Raw genomic sequence first — 21,177 nt, 5'->3', positions numbered from 1 at the left:
GTGTGTGTGTTTACCTATAGAACTCCTGAGAATGTGTGTGTCTGCCTGTATCCAGTAAGCCTCTCTATCTGTCCTTCAGGACGTGTTCAGCGGTCTCTTGGGTCCCTTGGTGGTCTGCAGACAGGGAGTACTGCAGCGTGGAGCTGAGGAGGGGACGAGGAAGAGGAGGGACGTGGAGAGGGAGTTTGCTCTGCTCTTCATGGTGTTTGATGAGAATGAGTCCTGGTACCTGGAAGACAACATCAGAACTTACCTCCACACTGACCCCAGTAACTTCACCGTGGACGACAACTTTATAGAGAGCAACAAGATGCACGGTGAGGAGAGAGAGGGGGAGGGAGTGGAGGAGGAGAGGAGGGGGAGAGGGAGAGGGGGAGAGGGAGAGGATGGAGAGGAGGAGAGGAGGGGGAGAGGGAGGGATGTAAGGAGAGGGATCGAGAGGAGAGGGAAGGAGAGGAGGAGGAGGAGGAGGAGAGGAGGGGGAGAGGAGGAGAAGAGGGAGGGAGAAGAGGAGGGGGAGAGGGAGGGGGAGAGGAGGGGGAGAGGGAGGGAGAGGAGAGGGAGGGAGAGGAGGGGGAGAGGGAGGGAGAGGAGGGGGAGAGGGAGGGAGAGGAGGAGAAGAGGGAGGGAGAGGAGGAGGTGGAGAGGAGGGGGAGAGGGAGGGAGAGGAGGAGAAGAGGGAGAGGAGGAGGGGGAGAGGGAGGAGGGGGAGGTGAGAAGAGGAGGGGGAGCGGGAGGGAGAAGAAGAGCCAAGCTTATAGAAAAGAGAGTGAGTGTGTCCCAATATTCTCTCTTTCCTCCCTAGATTTGCACTTCCCTTCATGGATTTGAAAGGAAATGACAGGATTTGGAAACTCCTTCTAGCCCATTCCTACACTATTGCTTTTATATTTGTGTAGAGTAGTGAGAGAGTGCACACTTCAGGAGGAAAGATACATAGTATGATTGGGAACCAACAAAGACAGAGGCTGAGAGAGAGAGATCATGTTGACTGTGATGGTATTAAGGAGTATTATTGTGTGTGTTTGTGTGTGTGTGTGTGTGTGTGTCTGTGTGTCTGTCTGTCTGTCTGTCTGTCTGTCTGTGTGTGCATCTGTGTATGTATGTGTGTGTGTGTGTGTGTGTGTGTGTGTGTGTGTGTGTGTGTGTGTGTGTGTGTGTGTGTGTGTGTGTGTGTGTGTGCCTGTGTGTGTGTGTGCATCTGTGTAGGTATAAATGGTAAGCTGTATGGAAACCTTCATGGTCTGACCATGTCTAATGGCCAGACAGTGGACTGGTATCTACTGGGGATGGGCAACGAGGTCGACATTCACACCGTCCACTTCCACGCTGAGACCTTCACTTATAAAGTAAGACAAACCTCCTTCTCCTCTTTTTCTCCTCCTCTTCTTCTTCTTCTCTTTTTCTTCCTCTTCCCCTTCTTCTCCTCGTTCGTCATCTTCTTCTCCTTCTCTTCTCCTTCTTCTTCCTCTTCCTGTTCTTCCTCCTCTTCTTCTTCCTCTTCCTGTTCTTCCTCCTCTTCTTCTTCCTCTTCCTCCTCTTCCTCTTCTTCTTCTTCTTCTTCCTCTTCCTCTCCCTCTTCCTCTCCTCGTTCGGCATCTTATTATTATTCATCATAATCACTGGAGTCAGTTTTCCAGTACATTGTCTTAATTCTGTTCCCTCCTCACTTTTATAGAGAAACTGAAAGGCAATATTTAAACCAAATGGCTTGTGATAAATATATATTATATGTATATATACTGTACACTGAACAAAAAAATAAACACAAACATGCAACAATTTCAAAGATTTTCATTAGGCCCTAATCTGTATTCCCGGTCACATGACCTGGTATACAGATATGAATCTGTTGATTCATATCTCCTTACATAGAGTTAATCAGGCTGTTGCGTGTGGCCTGTGGAAGGTTGTCCCACTCCTCTTCAATGGCTGTCCGATGTTGCTGCTTATTTGTGGGAACTGGAACACTCTGTTGCACACGTCGATCCAGAGCATTCCAAACATGCTCAATGGGTGACATGTCTGGTGAGCAATGTTCCCTCTAAGCTCCCCCAGGAGCCACACCAGAAGAAGCCCACATAGAGAAGCACGAAATTGACCTTCACTCAACTTTCTAGAGCTTTCTAGAGTGACCAACCGGTCAACGATCTCCAAGGCAACCCTAGTCTATCTCCAAACATTTCTGTAAAAAAACAACAACTATAAAGCCTTGTGTTCCTTTTTATTTGTCTCGGGTGGTAGGTGCACCAGATTCAATGGCTCAGAGCGCCGGGTAGTAGGCCAACTGTTGCCATTTTGTCACGCCCTGACCATAGAGAGCCCTCGGGGTTCTCTATGGTGTAATAGGTCAGAGCGTGACTAGGGGGGTTTCTAGGTATTATATTTCTATGTTGTTGGTGTGTGTGTGTATGGTTCCCAGTTGGAGGCAGCTGAATATCGTTGCCTCTAATCGGGGATCATATTTAGTTTGGCCTTTTTCCCACCTGGGATGTGGGACATTGTTTCTTATGTGCGCTGCGTACTTCACATCCTTACATCTTTGTTGTTTTGATGAGTTTCACTCATTAAAAATTCAATTCAATGAAAAATGTGGAACTCTATTCACACTGTGTCTAATTATTGATTCATATTATTTAACGACCGTGACACATTTTGAACCTTTTCATGTGTCTGAAGGTACAAACTCTGCTGGTGGGCCCAAATCAAGTGCACTATAGGCCTCCGCTGGCCAATCAGATGGCTCGGATGACCGCGTCTGTAGACATAAAAGAAAGCTACAGCAAAGTTGAAGCTGTGAGATTTCAAAACGTTTAAAACCACGACTAGAGAGAGACGGTCAACGAATACAGCGAAGAGATGGCTGTTTTTATGAGTTAGTTTAAGTTCTTACTCACCACTGTCAACACTTAGTATTCAACACTTTTATAACCCATTAAAATGAGCGATCTTCCTATTTCCACTCAGCGCTACAACAAGCACTGCAAATATTTCACATTCTCTGTTCATAGGAGTAACAACATGAATTTGAGGCCAGAAATAATGCAGTGCGGCTGGTGTTTCACCATCAGCTGGAAGACGGTGTCACTTTATGGTCAGTGGAGGAAAGGGAGAGTGGATCTTGAGAGACTGATCTCAGTCTGCTGTTCTCCCTCCGCAGAGACTATGTATGACAACTATGTAAATGTTAATTCAGCTGAGCCTCATAAGTAATACAACAACAGATCTATTACCGGTGTGATCATGTAGTCTACCTCAAATGTTGAAATATGTAAATACTGAACAAAAATATAAACGCAACATACAACAATTTCAAAGATTTTACTGAGTTAAAGTACATATGAGGAAATCAGTCAATTCAAATAAATAAATTAGCCTCTAATCTATGGATACCATATGACTGGGCAGTGGCGCAGTCATGGGTGGGGCTGGGAAGGCATAGGCCCACCCACTGGTGAGACAGGCCCACCCACTAGGGAGCCAGGCCCACCCACTAGGGAGACAGGCCCTAGTTTCCTCAGTTTCATCAGCTTGTCCAGGTGGCTGGTCTCAGACGATCCTTCAATTGAAGAAGCCGGATGTGGAGGTCCTCAGTTGGCGTGGTTACGAGGTCAGTTGGACTTGCTGCCAAATTCTCTAAAACGATGTTGGAGACGGCTTCATGTAGAGAAATGAACATTCAATTATCTGGCAACAACTCTGGTGGACATTCCTGCAGTCAGCATGCCAACTGCACGCTCCCTCAAAAACTTGAGACATCTGTGGCATTGTGTTGTGTGACAAAACTGCACATTTTTAGAGTGGCCTTTTATTGACCCCAGCAGAAGGTGCACCTGTGTAATGATCATGCTGTTTAATCAGCTTCTTGATATGCCACACCTGTCAGGTGGATGGATTATCTTGGTAAAGGAGAAATCAGCTGTGTGTGGAACATTTCTGGGGTCTTTTATTCCAGGTCATGAAACATGGAACCAACAGTTCACATGTTGTGTTTACATTTTGGTTCAGTGTACAGTTACCAGTCAAAAGTTTGGACACTCATTTAGGGGGTTTTCTTTATTTTGACTATTTTCTACATTGTAGAATAACAGTGAAGACATCAAAACTATGAAATAACACACATGGAATCATGTAGTAACCAAAAAAAGTGTTCAACAAATCAACATTTATTTTAAATTCTTCAAAGTAGCCACCCTTTTGCCTTGATGACAGCTTTGCACACTCTTGGCAAATATACCATGCCGTTATAGAGAAATAATGCACACTCTAGAATGCCCTTCAAGCCAATCAGAAAGGAGTATTCAACAATGCCATGGTATAAATATATATGATAATAGAGTAAATGTATGTATGATCCTCAGACCGACAATGTGGATGTGTTTGAACTGTTCCCAAGTCCTCCCCTCTCTCTCCCCTGGTGTGTGTGTGTGTGTGTGTGTGTGTGTGTGTGTGTGTGTGTGTGTGTGTGTGTGTGTGTGTGTGTGTGTGTGTGTGTGTTTGTGTCTGTGTGTCTGTGTGTGTGTGTGTGTGTGTGTGTGTGTGTGTCAGACGGACAGTGTGCACCGCGCGGATGTGTTTGATCTGTTCCCGGGGACGTTTCAGACGGTCGAGATGACTGCAGGGAACCCTGGGACATGGCTGTTGCACTGCCACGTCGCCGACCACATCCACGCTGGAATGGAGACTACTTTCACCATCACGGGTAACCATGGAGACCACCTTCAGCATCACAGGACCCATACCTAGACCTAACCTCTTGAAACCAAGACCGTGTGTGTGTCGGTATCGGTGTGTGTCGGTATCGGTGTGTGTCGGTGTGTGTTGGTGTGTGTCGCTGAGAGAGAGAGAGAGAGAGAGAGAGAGAGAAAGAGAGAGGGACAGACAGAGTGACAGACAGAATGACAGACAGATTGACAGACAGTGACAGACAGAGAGTGACAGACAGAGTGACAGACAGAGTGACACAGAGAGTGACAGACAGAGTGACACAGAGAGTGACACAGAGAGTGACAGACAGAGTGACAGACAGAGAGTGACAGACAGAGTGACACAGATAGTGACAGACAGAGTGACACAGAGAGTGACAGACAGAGAGTGACAGACAGAGAGTGACAGACAGAGAGTGACAGACAGAGAGTGACAGACAGAATGACAGACAGATTGACAGACAGTGACAGACAGAGAGTGACAGACAGAGTGACAGACAGAGTGACAGACAGAGTGACACAGATAGTGACAGACAGAGTGACACAGAGAGTGACAGACAGAGAGTGACAGACAGAGAGTGACAGACAGAGAGTGACAGACAGAGTGACAGACTGTTATGACGTCAACATTGTCTAACGTCAAGTCTCTTGTTTATCTTTTATTCCAGAGAAAACATCACATGGTGAGTAGGCATGAATAAACATGAACCAGATGAATAAACATGAACCAGATGAATAAACATGAACCAGATGAATAAACATGAACCAGATGAATAAACATGAACCAGATGAATAAACATGAACCAGATTAGAATGACTAGGCATGAATAAACATGAACCAGATGAATAAACATGAACCAGATGAATAAACATGAACCAGATGAATAAACATGAACCAGATTAGAATGACTAGGCATTGATAAACATGAACCAGATTAGAATGACTAGGCATGAATAAACATGAACCAGATGAATAAACATGAACCAGATTAGAATGACTAGGCATGAATAAACATGAACCAGATGAATAAACATGAACCAGATTAGAATGACTAGGCATGAATAAACATGAACCAGATGAATAAACATGAACCAGATTAGAATGACTAGGCATGAATAAACATGAACCAGATGAATAAACATGAACCAGATTAGAATGACAAGGCATGAATAAACATGAACCAGATTAGAATGACAAGGTATGAATAAACATGGACCAGATTAGAATGACTAGGCATGAATAAACATGAACCAGATGAATAAACATGAACCAGATTAGAATGACTAGGCATGAATAAACATGAACCGGATGAATAAACATGAACCAGATTAGAATGACTAGACGTTAATAAACATGAACCAGATTAGAATGACTAGACGTTAATAAACATGAACCAGATTAGAATGATTACACACAAATAAACGTGAATAAACATGAACCAAATTAGAATGACTAGACATTAATAAGCATGAACCACATGAATAAACATGAACCAGATTAGAATGGCTAGACATGAGTAAACATGAACCAGATTAGAATGGCTAGACATGAATAAACATGAACCAGATTAGAATGGCTAGACATGAATAAACATGAACCAGATTAGAATGGCTAGACATGAATAAACATGAACCAGATTAGAATGGCTAGACATGAATAAACATGAACCAGATTAGAATGACTAGACATGAACCACATTAAAATTGTTTCTCCCCCTCTCCTATAGCACCTGGTATTGGAGGTTCCATCTCCACTCTGCTACTGCTACTATTACTGACCGTTCTCCACTAGACTACTCTGTGTGTGTGTGTGTGTGTGTGTGTGTGTGTGTGTGTGTGTGTGTGTGTGTGAGTGCGTGCGTGCGTGCGCGTGCGTGCGTTTATTCATTATGCATTATCAGTCAATGTAATCAGCTATCAAACCAATCAGTCCTACAATAGATAAAATGATGATGAATGACAGTTCAATATTACACTGCTTCACCATCCAGTCATCCCACGTTTTAGCTTTATCATAGAATTAGGAAGTAGAATCCTAGAATGGACATGAACCTTCTTATGATGGCATAAAAGGTCAGCCATGTTGGTCAGGGAGATGATCAACCGTGGTTTGCCAGTGCTGTTATAATTTGTAAAGCAATGAATTTGAAGAATTTGCATTGTATACAGTGCATTCGGAAAGTATTCAGACCCCTTGACTTTTTCCACCAAAACATTTTTACGTTACAGACTTGTTCTTAAGTTGTTTAAATTGTTTGTTTTTTTCCCTCATCAATCTACACACAATGCCTCATAGTGACAAAGCAAAATCTGTTTTTTAGGAATGTTTGCAAATGTATTTAAAAAAAATACATACATTTCACATTTATACATTTGGAAAAGTATTCAGACCCTTTACTCAGTACTTTGTTGAAGCACCTTTGGCAGTGATTACAGCCTTGAGTCTTCTTGGGAATGACTCTACAAGCTTGGAACACCTGTATTTGGGGAGTTTCTCCCATTCTTCTCTGCAGATCCTCTCAAGCTCTGTCAGGTTGGATGGGGAGCGTCGCTGCACAGCTATTCTCAGATGTTCGATCGGGTTCAAGTCTGGGCTCTGTCTGGGCCACTCAAGGACATTCAGAGACTTGTCCCGAAGCCACTCCTGCTTCTTGGCTGTGTGCTTAGGGTCGTTGTCCTGTTGGAAGATGAACCTTCGCCCCAGTCTGAAGTCTTGAGCGCTCTGGAGCAGGTTTTCATCAAGGATCTCACTGTACTGCGTTGTCTTGGCTGTGTGCTTAGGGTCGTTGTCCTGTTGGAAGGTGAACCTTCGCCCCAGTCTGAAGTCTTGAGCGCTCTGGAGCAGGTTTTCATCATGGATCTCACTGTACTGCGTTGTCTTGGCTGTGTGTTTAGGGTCGTTGTCCTGTTGGAAGGTGAACCTTCGCCCCAGTCTGAAGTCTTGAGCGCTCTGGAGCAGGTTTTCATCATGGATCTCACTGTACTGCGTTGTCTTGGCTGTGTGTTTAGGGTCGTTGTCCTGTTGGAAGGTGAACCTTCGCCCCAGTCTGAAGTCTTGAGCGCTCTGGAGCAGATTTTCATCAAGGATCTCGCTGTACTGCGTTGTCTTGGCTGTGTGTTTAGGGTCGTTGTCCTGTTGGAAGGTGAACCTTCGTCCCCAGTCTGAGGTCCTGAGCGCTCTGGAGCAGGTTTTCATCAAGGATCTCGCTGTACTTTTCTTCGTTCATCTTTCCCTCGATCCTGACTAGTCTCCCAGTCCCTGCGGCTGAAAAACATCCCCTCAGCATGATGCTGCCACCACCATGCTTCACCGTAGGGATGGTGCCAGGTTTCCTCCAGACATGACGCTTGGCATTCAGTCCAAAGAGTTCAATCTTGGTTTCATCAGACCAGAGAATCTTGTTTCTTTAGTCCTTCAACTGCCTTTTGGCAAACTCCAACTCTGTCTGGCCACTCTATCATAAAGGCCTGATTGGTGGAGTGCTGCAGAGATGGTTGTCCTTCTGGAAGGTACTGCCATCGCCACAGAGGAAGTCTGGAGCTCTGTCAGAGTGACCATCGGTTTTTCGTCACCTCCCTGACCAAGGCTCTTGTCCCCCGATTGCTCAGTTTGACCAGGCGGCTAGCTCTAGGAAGTGTCTTGGTGGTTCCAAACTTCTTCCATTTAAGAATGATGGAGGCCACTGTGTTCTTGGGGACCTTCAATGTTTTGGTACCCTTCCCCAGATCTGTGCCTCGACACAATCCTGTCTTGTAGCTCTACGGACAATTCCTGTGACCTCGTGGCTTGGTTTTTGCTCTGACATGCACTGTCAACTGTGGGACCTTATATAGACAGGTGTGTGCCTTTCCAAATCATGTCCAATCAATTGAATTTACCACAGGTGTACTCCAATCAAGTTGCAGAAACATCTCAAGGATGATCAATGGAAACAGGATGGACCTGAGCTCAATTTCGAGTCTCATAGAAAAGGGGCTGAATACTAATGTAAACAAGGTATTTTATGTTTTTTATTTTTTATATATTTGCAAACACCTAAAAACATTTATCAATTTTAGAATAGGGCTGTAATGTAAAATAACATTGAAAAAAGTGAAAGGGTCTGAATACTTTCTGAATGCACTGCATTTGTTAGCTCGCTAGCTAACCAGTTGTACAGTAATGATTCCATTAACTGCATTTGTTAGCTCGCTAGCTAACCATTTGTACAGTAATGATTCCATTAACTGCATTTGTTAGCTCGCTAGCTAACCATTTGTACAGTAATGATTCCATTAACTGCATTTGTTAGCTCGCTAGCTAACCAGTTGTACAGTAATGATTCCATTAACTGCATGTCTTAGCGCGATAGCTAACCAGTTGTACAGTAATGATTCCATTAACTGCATGTGTTAGCGCGATAGCTAACCAGTTGTACAGTAATGATTCCATTAACTGTATGTGTTAGCGCGCTAGCTAGCCAGTTGTACAGGAATGATTCCATTAACTGTATGTGTTAGCGCGCTAGCTAGCCAGTTGTACAGGAATGATTCCATTAACGTTTCTAGTTAACTGCCAATACTCACGCCAACATTCCATTCAATCTACTCAGTCAATCCACAGCCAGACACTGGCTGAAATCAGTTGTTGATAGGAGTTACACAAGTATTGTATCATATACCACTTACAGATTTCCAAAAAAACAACAATTAAGACATTTATGTTATCTTTACATATATTTTAGAGGCAATTTATACAGAGAATTGGTATAAAAACCTGTAAACTGTTTTAGGTTGACAATAATTCTATTACACAATTTCTGATATATCACATGCCTTACTTTTATGTTCCTGCATAATTAAAATCAAGATTATGCCTCTACTGCCATTACATTACAATTAGAAGTACTTTTGGATTCCTCCCTGACCAACATGGCTGCCATCTTCACCGCATTCTGGAACTTTGAGGGCTTTATGACATAGCCCCTCTGGTAATTGAATAGCATCTCTGTGGTTTTATTCCCCGAGTCATTCTAACTGTTCATTAGTCTGCTTCAGAACCTGTCTACTGTCCAGACGTGAATATATACTGCTGCTCTGTTTGATTGGTTGCACTCGTTGTCCTTGGCAACGAAGAGGAAATAGAATGTAAAAATGACTACTGTACCAAATATATTTTGTTTAAATCTGTGTACAATAAAAACTGCTTTGATAACGTACAATAATGTTTCAATGTTGAGTTTGTGTTAAAAGTGTGACACCTGACTGTAATAACACCCAAGACTACAGGTAGTAACCATGGTAACCCTAACCCCAAGGCTATATGTGGTAACCATGGTAACCATAACCCGCTAGACTACAGGTCGTAACCATAATGATAGCCCTAACCGGTAGTAACACTAACCCGTTGTTGCCTCTTGACTTTTCCACTTCACAATAACAGCACTTACAGTCGACCGGGGGGCAGCTCTAGCAGGGAAGAAATTTGACGAACTGACTTGTTGGAAAGGTGGCATCCTATGACGGTGCCACTCTGAAAGTCACTGAGCTCTTCAGTGAGGCCCATTCTACTGCCAATGTTTGTCTATGGAGATTGCATGGTTGTTTACTAGATTGTTTTTAGACAGCCTTTTTAGGCCCTAACACATGTTTATTATGATCAACTTCGATTCCCGCTGTGAATTATTTTAAAGTTAGCTACAAATCAAGATATTTCATTAATCGTTATTAATTCTGACTACTACATTTGTTGTCCCGCATGGCCACCTGCTGACACAGACCAATCACAGGTCAGGCTACGAGGAGGAGGCTCCGGTTGACTCTCAGTCAGGATGAAAACGACTACATCGACCATGATCCTTTGCTAGTTACGGCCACTTTCACCATGATCCTTAGCGATTTTGTTGTTGCCGTTCAGTCCCATCAAAGATTATGGATATACTGACAAGATACCTGTCTCTCCGTCCTAACAATGGAACTCGTTGTCCACAAAGAGGCGTGGCGATCTGTCTAGCACCCGCCTATCCTTTCTTTGGATTGGTGGATACATCTCATTATTGTAATCTTTTTTTTTTTATATATTCGATGAGTGTTGGCGATGTCAACTGTCTGTATTCAATGGAGAGAGATGCTATGCTATCCTTAAACCATGAATATGCACAGCCATCTCGAGACAACTCCGAGTTGAGTCATAATAATACCCATAAAACCTAGAGGTCAAACAGGGAAATGGTTGCAATCGTTTTCCCACCATTCATTTTTCCCATGGGTGATTTTTAGAAACAAATGAGGGCTGTGTTTTGTGTAGTGGCGTTTTGATAACCATGGAAATCTCTCTCTGTCAATTAAACTGCCTGATCAAACACTCCTTGACTCATTGACGACATTCTCTCTTTCAAATATAGAGGTGGAAGTGTTTAAGTGGAAGTCAAAACATAACATAAGTAAACAACAAATTCATACAATACAAAAAAAGAACGCTGACAAACTATTGACAACAAAAACAATCTTGTCCCCACGGACCCAAATGGGTGAGCACCCACCTCCCACCTCCCCACCCACTAACCCTAACCCATCTCCCCACCCCTCCCACCTCCCACCCACTAACCCTCCCACCACCCCTCCCACCTCCCAACTCCCACCTCCCCACCTCCCCACCCACTAACCCTCCCACCTCCCCACCCCTCCCACCTCCCACCCACTAACAGGACTGACTAGACAGGAACCATTCTGATGAACAGGGCTGACTAGACTGGAACCATTCTGATGAACAGGACTGACTAGACTGGAACCATTCTGATGTACAGGGCTGACTAGACCGGCTGACTAGACTGGAACCATTCTGATGAACAGGACTGACTAGACTGGAACCATTCTGACTAGACAGGGCTGACTAGACTGGGCTGACTAGACTGGAACCATTCTGACTAGACAGGGCTGACTAGACTGGATCCATTCTGATGAACAGGGCTGACTAGACTGGAACCATTCTGACTAGACAGGGCTGACTAGACTGGAACCATTCTGACTAGACTGGAACCATTCTGACTAGACAGGGCTGACTAGACTGGAACCATTCTGATGTACAGGACTGACTAGACTGGAACCATTCTGACTAGACTGGGCTGACTAGACTGGAACCATTCTGACTAGACAGGACTGACAAGACTGGAACCATTCTGACTAGACAGGGCTGACTAGACTGGAACCTTTCTGATGTACAGGACTGACTATACTGGAACCATTCTGACTAGACAGGGCTGACTAGACTGGAACCATTCTGACTAGACTGGAACCATTCTGACTAGACTGGGCTGACTAGACTGGAACCATTCTGACTAGACTGGAACCATTCTGACTAGACTGGAACCATTCTGACTAGACAGGACTGACTAGACTGGAACCATTCTGACTAGACAGGGCTGACTAGACTGGAACCTTTCTGACTAGACAGGGCTGACTAGACTGGAACCATTCTGACTAGACAGGGCTGACTAGACTGGAACCATTCTGACTAGACTGGAACCATTCTGACTAGACTGGAACCATTCTGACTAGACTGGAACCATTCTGACAAGACTTGAACCATTCTGACTAGACTGGAACCATTCTGACTAGACAGGGCTGACTAGACTGGAACCATTCTGACTAGACTGGAACCATTCTGACTAGACTGGGCTGACTAGACTGGAACCATTCTGACTAGACTGGAACCATTCTGACTAGACTGGACTGACTAGACTGGAACCATTCTGACTAGACTGGAACCATTCTGACTAGACTGGAACCATTCTGACTAGACTGGGCTGACTAGACTGGAACCATTCTGACTAGACTGGAACCATTCTGATGTACAGGACTGACTAGACTGGAACCATTCTGACTAGACAGGGCTGACTAGACTGGAACCATTCTGACTAGACTGGAACCATTCTGACTAGACTGGGCTGACTAGACTGGAACCATTCTGACTAGACTGGAACCATTCTGACTAGACTGGAACCATTCTGACTAGACAGGACTGACTAGACTGGAACCATTCTGACTAGACAGGGCTGACTAGACTGGAACCTTTCTGACTAGACAGGGCTGACTAGACTGGAACCATTCTGACTAGACAGGGCTGACTAGACTGGAACCATTCTGACTAGACTGGAACCATTCTGACTAGACAGGGCTGACTAGACTGGAACCATTCTGACTAGACTGGAACCATTCTGACTAGACTGGGCTGACTAGACTGGAACCATTCTGACTAGACTGGAACCATTCTGACTAGACTGGAACCATTCTGACTAGACAGGACTGACTAGACTGGAACCATTCTGACTAGACAGGGCTGACTAGACTGGAACCTTTCTGACTAGACAGGGCTGACTAGACTGGAACCATTCTGACTAGACAGGGCTGACTAGACTGGAACCATTCTGACTAGACTGGAACCATTCTGACTAGACTGGAACCATTCTGACTAGACTGAAACCATTCTGACAAGACTGGAACCATTCTGACTAGACTGGAACCATTCTGACTAGACTGGGCTGACTAGACTGGAACCATTCTGACTAGACTGGAACCATTCTGACTAGACTGGGCTGACTAGACTGGAACCATTCTGACTAGACTGGAACCATTCTGACTAGACTGGGCTGACTAGACTGGAACCATTCTGACTAGACTGGAACCATTCTGACTAGACTGGGCTGACTAGACTGGAACCATTCTGACTAGACTGGAACCATTCTGACTAGACTGGGCTGACTAGACTGGAACCATTCTGACTAGACTGGGCTGACTAGACTGGAACCATTCTGACTAGACTGGAACCATTCTGACTAGACTGGAACCATTCTGACTAGACTGGAACCATTCTGACTAGACTGGGCTGACTAGACTGGAACCAATCAAATAAAATGAAATGACTTTAATATTATTAACGTCCGGTTCCAAATCACTTAATCTATCTATCTTAATCAAAAGCTCACTTAATCAAAACGCCATCTTTGTCAGTAGGACAGGCCTATATTATTTCCTCTTCCTTGCTTCCTTCTCTCTCTCTCTGTCTCGGTGGACGACTGAGAGGGTGCTCTGATTGGCTGTAGCAGTGTTCTAGCGGCACCTCCGGCAGCCAATAGGAAGACAGGAGCTCGTATAAAAGCTGCTCCGTGCAGATGTCGGTTATTGAAAGAAAGAAAGAAAGAAAGAAAGAAAGAAAGAAAGAAAGAAAGAAAGAAAGAAAGAAAGAAAGAAAGAAAGAAAGAAAGAAAGAAAGAAAGAAAGAAAGAGAAAGCTGGAGGGTTGATATCTACGAGGAACATATCAAAAGAAGAAGAATTCTGAAACTCTGAACTTCTGTCTCGGCTGTCTGTGTCTGGGACTCACAGGTATGCAATGAATCTGGAATATGCCTACATGGAGTCCTACCTGCCTTCACCCAGGGTGCTTTTATTACAGACGTGCTGTGCTAAATGGATTTGCAATAGGTTTTCATGTTGTAATTAATGGTCGTTTAGAATAGGCCTATTGTTTTCATGTTATAATTAGAGTTACATGTATTTCTCCCAAGTTAAGAATAAGCATTAAAGTTTATCTATAATGTTAGTGTCGCGGTGAGGAAAAAACAGTGATTCCATTCATTCATTCCTGTGGGATTCAGTAATGTGGAGAGGCAGTGATTCTATAGAATAATCTGGGCAACATTGGAGAAATTGTTTGCGCACCTGTTTATAAACCTGGTGAATCCTGTATCCATTAACTAACTACCCATTATTAGCTAGTGGTTTGCCCTATCGTTATTCTCTGAAGTGGTTTTGTCTCTTGCTCCAGAGTTATGATTAGATGAACTCGGTTTGTTTATCTGGCGTCTGTTTGCTGCGCTAATGTGTTGCGAATGAGTTGAGAGAGGGAGAGAGGGAGAGAGGCGGTAGGCAAGTCCAGTTCGGACCGGTTAGTCATTCATCAGTTTCCGCACCAGGTATGGAACAGAAGTCCGTCATTGCCTCCAGCGCGTAATTGACTCCCCCGCCACCTTCAGCCCCTTTCTGAAACGTTGCTGTTGTAGCTGGACACCGGTAGAACACGCACAGGTACTGTAGATTTCAGTTAAGACGTGTCACTGTCACACTGTTACCTATGTAATAGCACCCGGGTGTATGTGCGCGTCCATGTGTCTTATAGCGGAAGGTGGGAGAAGTTAACAGGGAGGGGTAGTGGGGGAGGAAATTACTCTCATGGACACAGAACAGAGGCAAAGAGTTGCATATGAATCACCTTGAAGGTCAAAGGACCACGTGGTCACATAAAAGAGTTGTGAGATTTGGTTGGGGGGGGGGGTTGTTGGTTCCTATGGTGATCAGCAACATTCAGACTGTTCCTGAGCAATATAAAGTAACAGTAAATAATGTAACTGTGGTCATATGATATTATTTTCAATACAACCACTATCCAGAGTGGATAGCTGCTGAAATAACCTCTCTCTGTTTTCAACAGACCTGTGAACCCTGATCTCCAGAGATACTGACAGAGGGCCTCACTATATTCTTTCTAGAACATTTTCTGCCCCCTCGTCTGGTCATGGCTCCGTCCCTGGCCACAGCATTCGCCAGGCGATGGTGGATGGCGTTGACAGCCATCATAGAGAACCTGTTTTTCTCAGCTGTCCTGCTGGGCTGGGGATCACTACTCATCATGCTGAAGTGTGAAGGTTACTACTCCTACACGTGCAATGGAGAAGGTAAGACCACCATCTTTATGTGGCCTCTTTTTGACCTGCTCTTTACTGACACATCCCCTTTAACGATTCCTATACTGACACATCCCCTTTAAGATTCCTATACTGACACATCCCCTTTTAAGATTCCTATACTGACACATCCCCTTTAACAATTCCTATACTGACACATCCCCTTTTAAGATTCCTATACTGACACATCCCCTTTAACGATTCCTATACTGACACATCCCCTTTTAAGATTCCTATACTGACACATCCCCTTTTAAGATTCCTATACTGACACATCCCCTTTAAAGATTCCTATACTGACACATCCCCTTTAAGATTCCTATACTGACACATCCCCTTTTAAGATTCCTATACTGACACATCCCCTTTAAGATTCCTATACTGACACATCCCCTTTTAAGATTCCTATACTGACACATCCCCTTTTAAGATTCCTATCCTGACACATCCCTTTTATGAGAATCAGTGAACATAAAAATTACATCTGGAGAAACGCGCAGTACATTTTAATGACCTAAAGCATGACATTTCTACCTTTTAGATTTTGTGGCAGAGAGAAAGTTAATACTTCTTTGGGGTAGGGGGCAGTATTTTGACATCCAGATGAAAAGCTCGCCCAAAGTAAACTGCCTGTTACTCAGGCCCAGATGCTAGGATATGCATATAATGGGTAGATTTGGACAGAAAACACTCTATAAAGTTTCAAAAACTGTTAAAATAATGTCTGTGAGTATAACAGAATTGATATGGCAGGCGAAAAACCGAGAAAATATTTTTTTCTGTTTGTAGTATTGAATGCCTGCACAGTATCAGATTGCACTTCATATGGCTTCCACTAGATGTCAACAGTCTTTAGAAAACAATCAGGCTTGTTTTTTGAAAAATTAGGGAGTAAGACAACTCTGAATGAGTGGACCCTGCAGTGTCCAAGTGGTTTTTGATGCGCGAGACCGAGAGCCCGCCTTTCTTGTTTTTCCTTTATCTTGGCAACGTTATTGTCTGGTTGAAATATTCTTGATTATTTAGGCTAAAAACAACCTGAGGATCGATTATAAACATCGTTTGAAATGTTTCTGCGAACTTTACTGGTACTATTTGGATTTTTCGTCTTCCTGTTGTGACCGCCTTTGAGCCAATGGATTACTGAACAAAACGCGCCAACAAAACGGAGGTTTTTGGATATAAAGAGGGACTTTATGGAACAAAATTAACATTTATTGTGTAACTGGGAGTCTTGTGAGTGCAACCATATGAAGATCATCAAAGGTAAGTGATTTGTTTTATCGCTATTTCTGACTTTTGTGACTTCTACTACTTGGCTGGTAACTGTTTAATGTTTTTGGTGCTGGGCGCTGTCCTCAAATAATCGCATGGTATGCTTTCGCCGTAAAGCCTTTTTGAAATCTGACACCGTGGTTGGATTAACAAGAAGTTCATCTTTAAACCGATGTATAACACTTGTATGTTTAATGAGTATTTCTGTTTTTGAATTTGGCGCTCTGCAATTTTAACCGGATGTTGACCAGGTGGGACTGTAGCGTCCACAGAGAGGTTTTAAGATATCAGATAGGGGGAGGTGAGTAAAAGGGAATGTTTTGGGATTTTCACCCTCCAGACATTATTATTATTATTTCCTAAAGGACTTAATGATGAAATGCCTATGTATGTTATGTTGTGAATTTGAACATGAATTATTATGTCCCTATTTCAGATTACTCTGATGTTTGTTTTTTTTGCTCGGTAGGTCTATGTCCTCATTGTGGTTTTACAGACGTGTTTAATACGTCTTATTTACACACTCTATTTAGATTTTTATTAAATACTTATTGATATATTAGGTACCACATTTTTTCCTTTGCCTCCAACCCCCTTCGATGCGTGGAACGGATGTGGGCGGGGCTAGGTCTACATAAGGGTGTAATTTATTGTAATTTTTTCACAAAAACCCTGACGAAGGCCGTGAGGCCGATACGTAAAGCCCTGACGAAGGCCGTGAGGCCGATACGTAAAGCCCTGACGGAGGCCGTGAGGCCGATACGTAAAGCCCTGACGGAGGCCGTGAGGCCGATACGTAAAGCCCTGACGGAGGCCGTGAGGCCGATACGTAAAGCCCTGACGGAGGCCGTGAGGCCGATACGTAAAGCCCTGACGGAGGCCGTGAGGCCGATACGTAAAGCTCTGACGGAGGCCGTGAGGCCAATACGTAAAGCTCTGAGAAAGGCCGTGAGGCCGATACGTAAAGCTCTGACGGAGGCCGTGAGGCCGATACGTAAAGCTCTGACGGAGGCCGTGAGGCCGATACGTAAAGCTCTGACGGAGGCCGTGAGGCCGATACGTAAAGCTCTGACGGAGGCCGTGAGGCCGATACGTAAAGCTCTGACGAAGGCCGTGAGGCCGATACGTAAAGCCCTGACGAAGGCCGTGAGGCCGATACGTAAAGCTCTGACGAAGGCCGTGAGGCCGATACGTAAAGCTCTGACGAAGGCCGTGAGGCCGATACGTAAAGCCCTGACGAAGGCCGTGAGGCCGATACGTAAAGCTCTGACGAAGGCCGTGAGGCCGATACGTAAAGCCCTGACGAAGGCCGTGAGGCCGATACGTAAAGCCCTGACAGAGGCCGTGAGGCCGATACGTAAACTCCTGACGAAGGCCGTGAGGCCGATACGTAAAGCTCTGACGAAGGCCGTGAGGCCGATACGTAAAGCTCTGAGGCCGATACGTAAAGCTCTGAGGAAGGCCGTGAGGCCGATACGTAAAGCCCTGACGAAGGCCGTGAGGCCGATACGTAAAGCCCTGACGGAGGCCGTGAGGCCGATATGTAAGCTTATTAAAGATCAGTGATACAGGCCTCCCGGGTGGCACAGTGGTTAAGGGTGCTGTACTGCAGCGCCAGCTGTGCCATCAGAATTCCTGGGTTCGCGCCCAGGCTCTGTCGTAACCGGCCGCGACCGGGAGGTCCGTGGGGCGACGCACAATTGGCCTAGCGTCGCCCGGGTTAGGGAGGGCTTGGTCGGTAGGGGTGTCCTTGTCTCATCGCGCACCAGCGACTCCTGTGGCGGGCTGGGCGCAGTGTGCGCTAACCAAGGTGGCCAAGTGCACGGTGTTTCCTCCGGCGCATTGGTGCGGCTGGCTTCCGGGTTGGATGCGTGCTGTGTTAAGAAGCAGTGCGGCTTGGTTGGGTTGTGTATCGGAGGACGCATGACTTTCAACCTTCGTCTCTCCCGAGCCCGTACGGGAGTTGTAGCGATGAGACAAGATAGTAGCTACTACAACAATTGGATACTACGAAATTGGGGAGAAAAAGGGGTAAAAAAAAGAAAAAAGATCAAGAGCAGTGTGCGGTTTCCTTTTTCCTTCATCTTGTTCAACTGTTACCATGCTCCTGCAAAAAGATCAGATGTGCCTTTTGAATTAAGATTTCACACACATCCCCTTTTGCGATTCCTATACTGACACATCCCCTTTTAAGATTCCTATACATCTCTTCTCTCTAGGTAACCACACCTCTTCCCCCAACCTGTCTGTCCCCCGCCCTCCACCAGGGGTCAATGATGAATACAGTGATTACTACTCAGAGGAGGAGGGTGTGGTGGGGCTGGGGGATGGAGTAGAGATGAGGCCTCTGGCTCCCCAGGACCATTACGGACCCATGAGGATGAACGGCTGGCTCATCTGTAAGGATCAGGATGAGATGTTGAACCTGGCCTTCACCGTGGGATCATTTCTCCTCTCAGCCATCACTCTGCCGCTGGGCATCGTCATGGACAAATACGGACCACGAAACCTACGACTGCTGGGCAGGTAGGAGAGGGTGAGAGGGAGGGATGTGTCTGTGTACAGTCTCAGTGGGTGTAGTTGGTCTGATTTGCACGATTTGTATTGTCTAATGTATTGTCTAGTGTATTGATTTGTTATCTAATGTATTGTCTAGTGTGTTGATGTATTGTGTAATGTATTGTCTAATGTATTGATTTGTTATCTACTGTATTGTCTAATGTATTGATTCATTATCTAATGTATTGATTACTTGTCTAATGTATTGATTAATTGTCTAATGTATTGATTAATTGTCTAATGTATTGATTGTCTAATGTATTGATTACTTGTCTAATGTATTGATGAATTGTCTAATGTATTGATGACTTGTCTAATGTATTGATGAATTGTCTAATGTATTGATTAATTGTCTAATGTATTGTCTAATGTATTGATTCATTATCTAATGTATTGATTACTTGTCTAATGTATTGATTGTCTAATGTATTGATTACTTGTCTAATGTATTGATGACTTGTCTAATGTATTGATGACTTGTCTAATGTATTGATGAATTGTCTAATGTGTTGATGAATTGTCTAATGCATTGATGAATTGTCTAATGTATTGATCACTTGTCTAATTTATTGATGAATTGTCTAATGTATTGATGACTTGTCTAATGTATTGATGACTTGTCTAATGTATTGATGAATTGTCTAATGTATTGTCTAATGTATTGATGAATTGTCTAATGTATTGATGAATTGTCTAATGTATTGATTACTTGTCTAATGTATTGATCACTTGTCTAATGTATTGTCTAATGTATTGATGAATTGTCTGATGTATGGATTACTTGTCTAATGTATTGATGAATTGTCTGATGTATTGATGAATTGTCTAATGTATTGTCTAAGGTATTGATGAATTGTCTAAGGTGAATGAATTGGCTGATGTATTGTCTAATGTATGGATTACTTGTCTAATGTATTGATGAATTGTCTAATGTATTGAGTAATTGTCTAATGTATTGAGTAATTGTCTAATGTATTGTTGAATTGTCTAATGTATTGATTAATTGTCTGATGTATGGATTACTTGTCTAATGCATTGATGAATTGTCTAATGTATTGTCTAATGCATTGATGAATTGTCTAATGTATTGTCTAATGTATTGATGAATTGTCTAATGTATTGATCACTTGTCTAATTTATTGATTAATTGTCTAATGTATTGATTACTTGTCTAATGTATTGATGACTTGTCTAATGTATTGAATACTTATCTAATGTATTGATTAATTGTCTAATGTATTGATTACTTGTCTAATGTATTGTCTAATGTATTGATGACTTATCTAATGTATTGATTACTTGTCTAATGTATGATGACTTGTCTAATGTATTGATTACTTGTCTAATGTATTGTCTAATGTATTGATTAATTGAACTTGCAACCTTTCGGTTACTAGTCCAACGCTCCAACCACTAGGCTACCCTGCCGCCCCATATTTATTATACCTGTCTTTCTACTCAAAGTCTTTATTCTCGCTCAACAAACTCCTGTTTTTTTTTTAATTGTCATGTTTCGTTTCTAAATGTCCAAGAGTGAAGGTTTCCCTCAGAGAGTAACGTTTGGCTACATACAGACCGTTAGTGTAATTCCCTCAGAGAGTAACGTTTGGCTACATACAGACCGTTAGTGTAATTCCCTCAGAGAGTAACGTTTGGCTACATACAGACCGGTAGTGGGATTCCCTCAGAGAGTAACGTTTGGCTACATACAGACCGGTAGTGGGATTCCCTCAGAGTAACGTTTGGCTACAAACAGACCGTTAGTGGGATTCCCTCAGAGAGTAACGTTTGGCAACATACAGACCGTTAGTGGGATTCCCTCAAAGAGTAACGTTTAATGTGATTGGATGAGTAACGGTTAATGTGATTGGATGAGTAACAGTTAATGTGATTGGATGAGTAACGGTTAATGTGATT

At 43.7% G+C, this 21,177-nt stretch overlaps 2 protein-coding genes across 3 annotated transcripts in view; both read left to right on the top strand.

Annotated features, from left to right (window-relative positions):
- hephl1b (hephaestin like 1b) overlaps positions 1-9,907 on the top strand; it is an 80,085-nt gene extending 70,178 nt beyond the window's left edge. Inside the window, exons 16-20 of one of the 2 annotated variants that reach the window (XM_036967792.2) lie at positions 80-317; positions 1,210-1,349; positions 4,549-4,702; positions 5,375-5,389; positions 6,434-9,907. In XM_036967792.2, the coding sequence (XP_036823687.2) occupies positions 80-317; positions 1,210-1,349; positions 4,549-4,702; positions 5,375-5,389; positions 6,434-6,498 (612 nt within the window). In that variant the 3' untranslated portion in view covers positions 6,499-9,907. The remainder of the gene's footprint in view (positions 1-79; positions 318-1,209; positions 1,350-4,548; positions 4,703-5,374; positions 5,390-6,433) is intronic. The other variant, XM_090226310.1, reaches the window with a different exon arrangement.
- A 3,944-nt stretch (positions 9,908-13,851) lies between these two features.
- The window catches only part of LOC110517633 (large neutral amino acids transporter small subunit 4), a 38,464-nt gene continuing 31,138 nt past the window's right edge, over positions 13,852-21,177 (top strand). The window contains exons 1-3 of the mRNA XM_036968219.2: positions 13,852-14,068; positions 15,174-15,417; positions 18,921-19,227. Of these exons, the coding sequence (XP_036824114.2) occupies positions 15,258-15,417; positions 18,921-19,227 (467 nt within the window). The 5' untranslated portion in view covers positions 13,852-14,068; positions 15,174-15,257. The remainder of the gene's footprint in view (positions 14,069-15,173; positions 15,418-18,920; positions 19,228-21,177) is intronic.

Source organism: Oncorhynchus mykiss, chromosome 29, assembly GCF_057628025.1.
Source record: "Oncorhynchus mykiss isolate SJ-2025 chromosome 29, ASM5762802v1, whole genome shotgun sequence".
Classification (NCBI taxonomy): Eukaryota; Metazoa; Chordata; class Actinopteri; order Salmoniformes; family Salmonidae; genus Oncorhynchus; species Oncorhynchus mykiss.
Note: the sequence above shows the minus strand (reverse complement) of the source record. Positions and strands in the feature narration are given on the sequence as shown.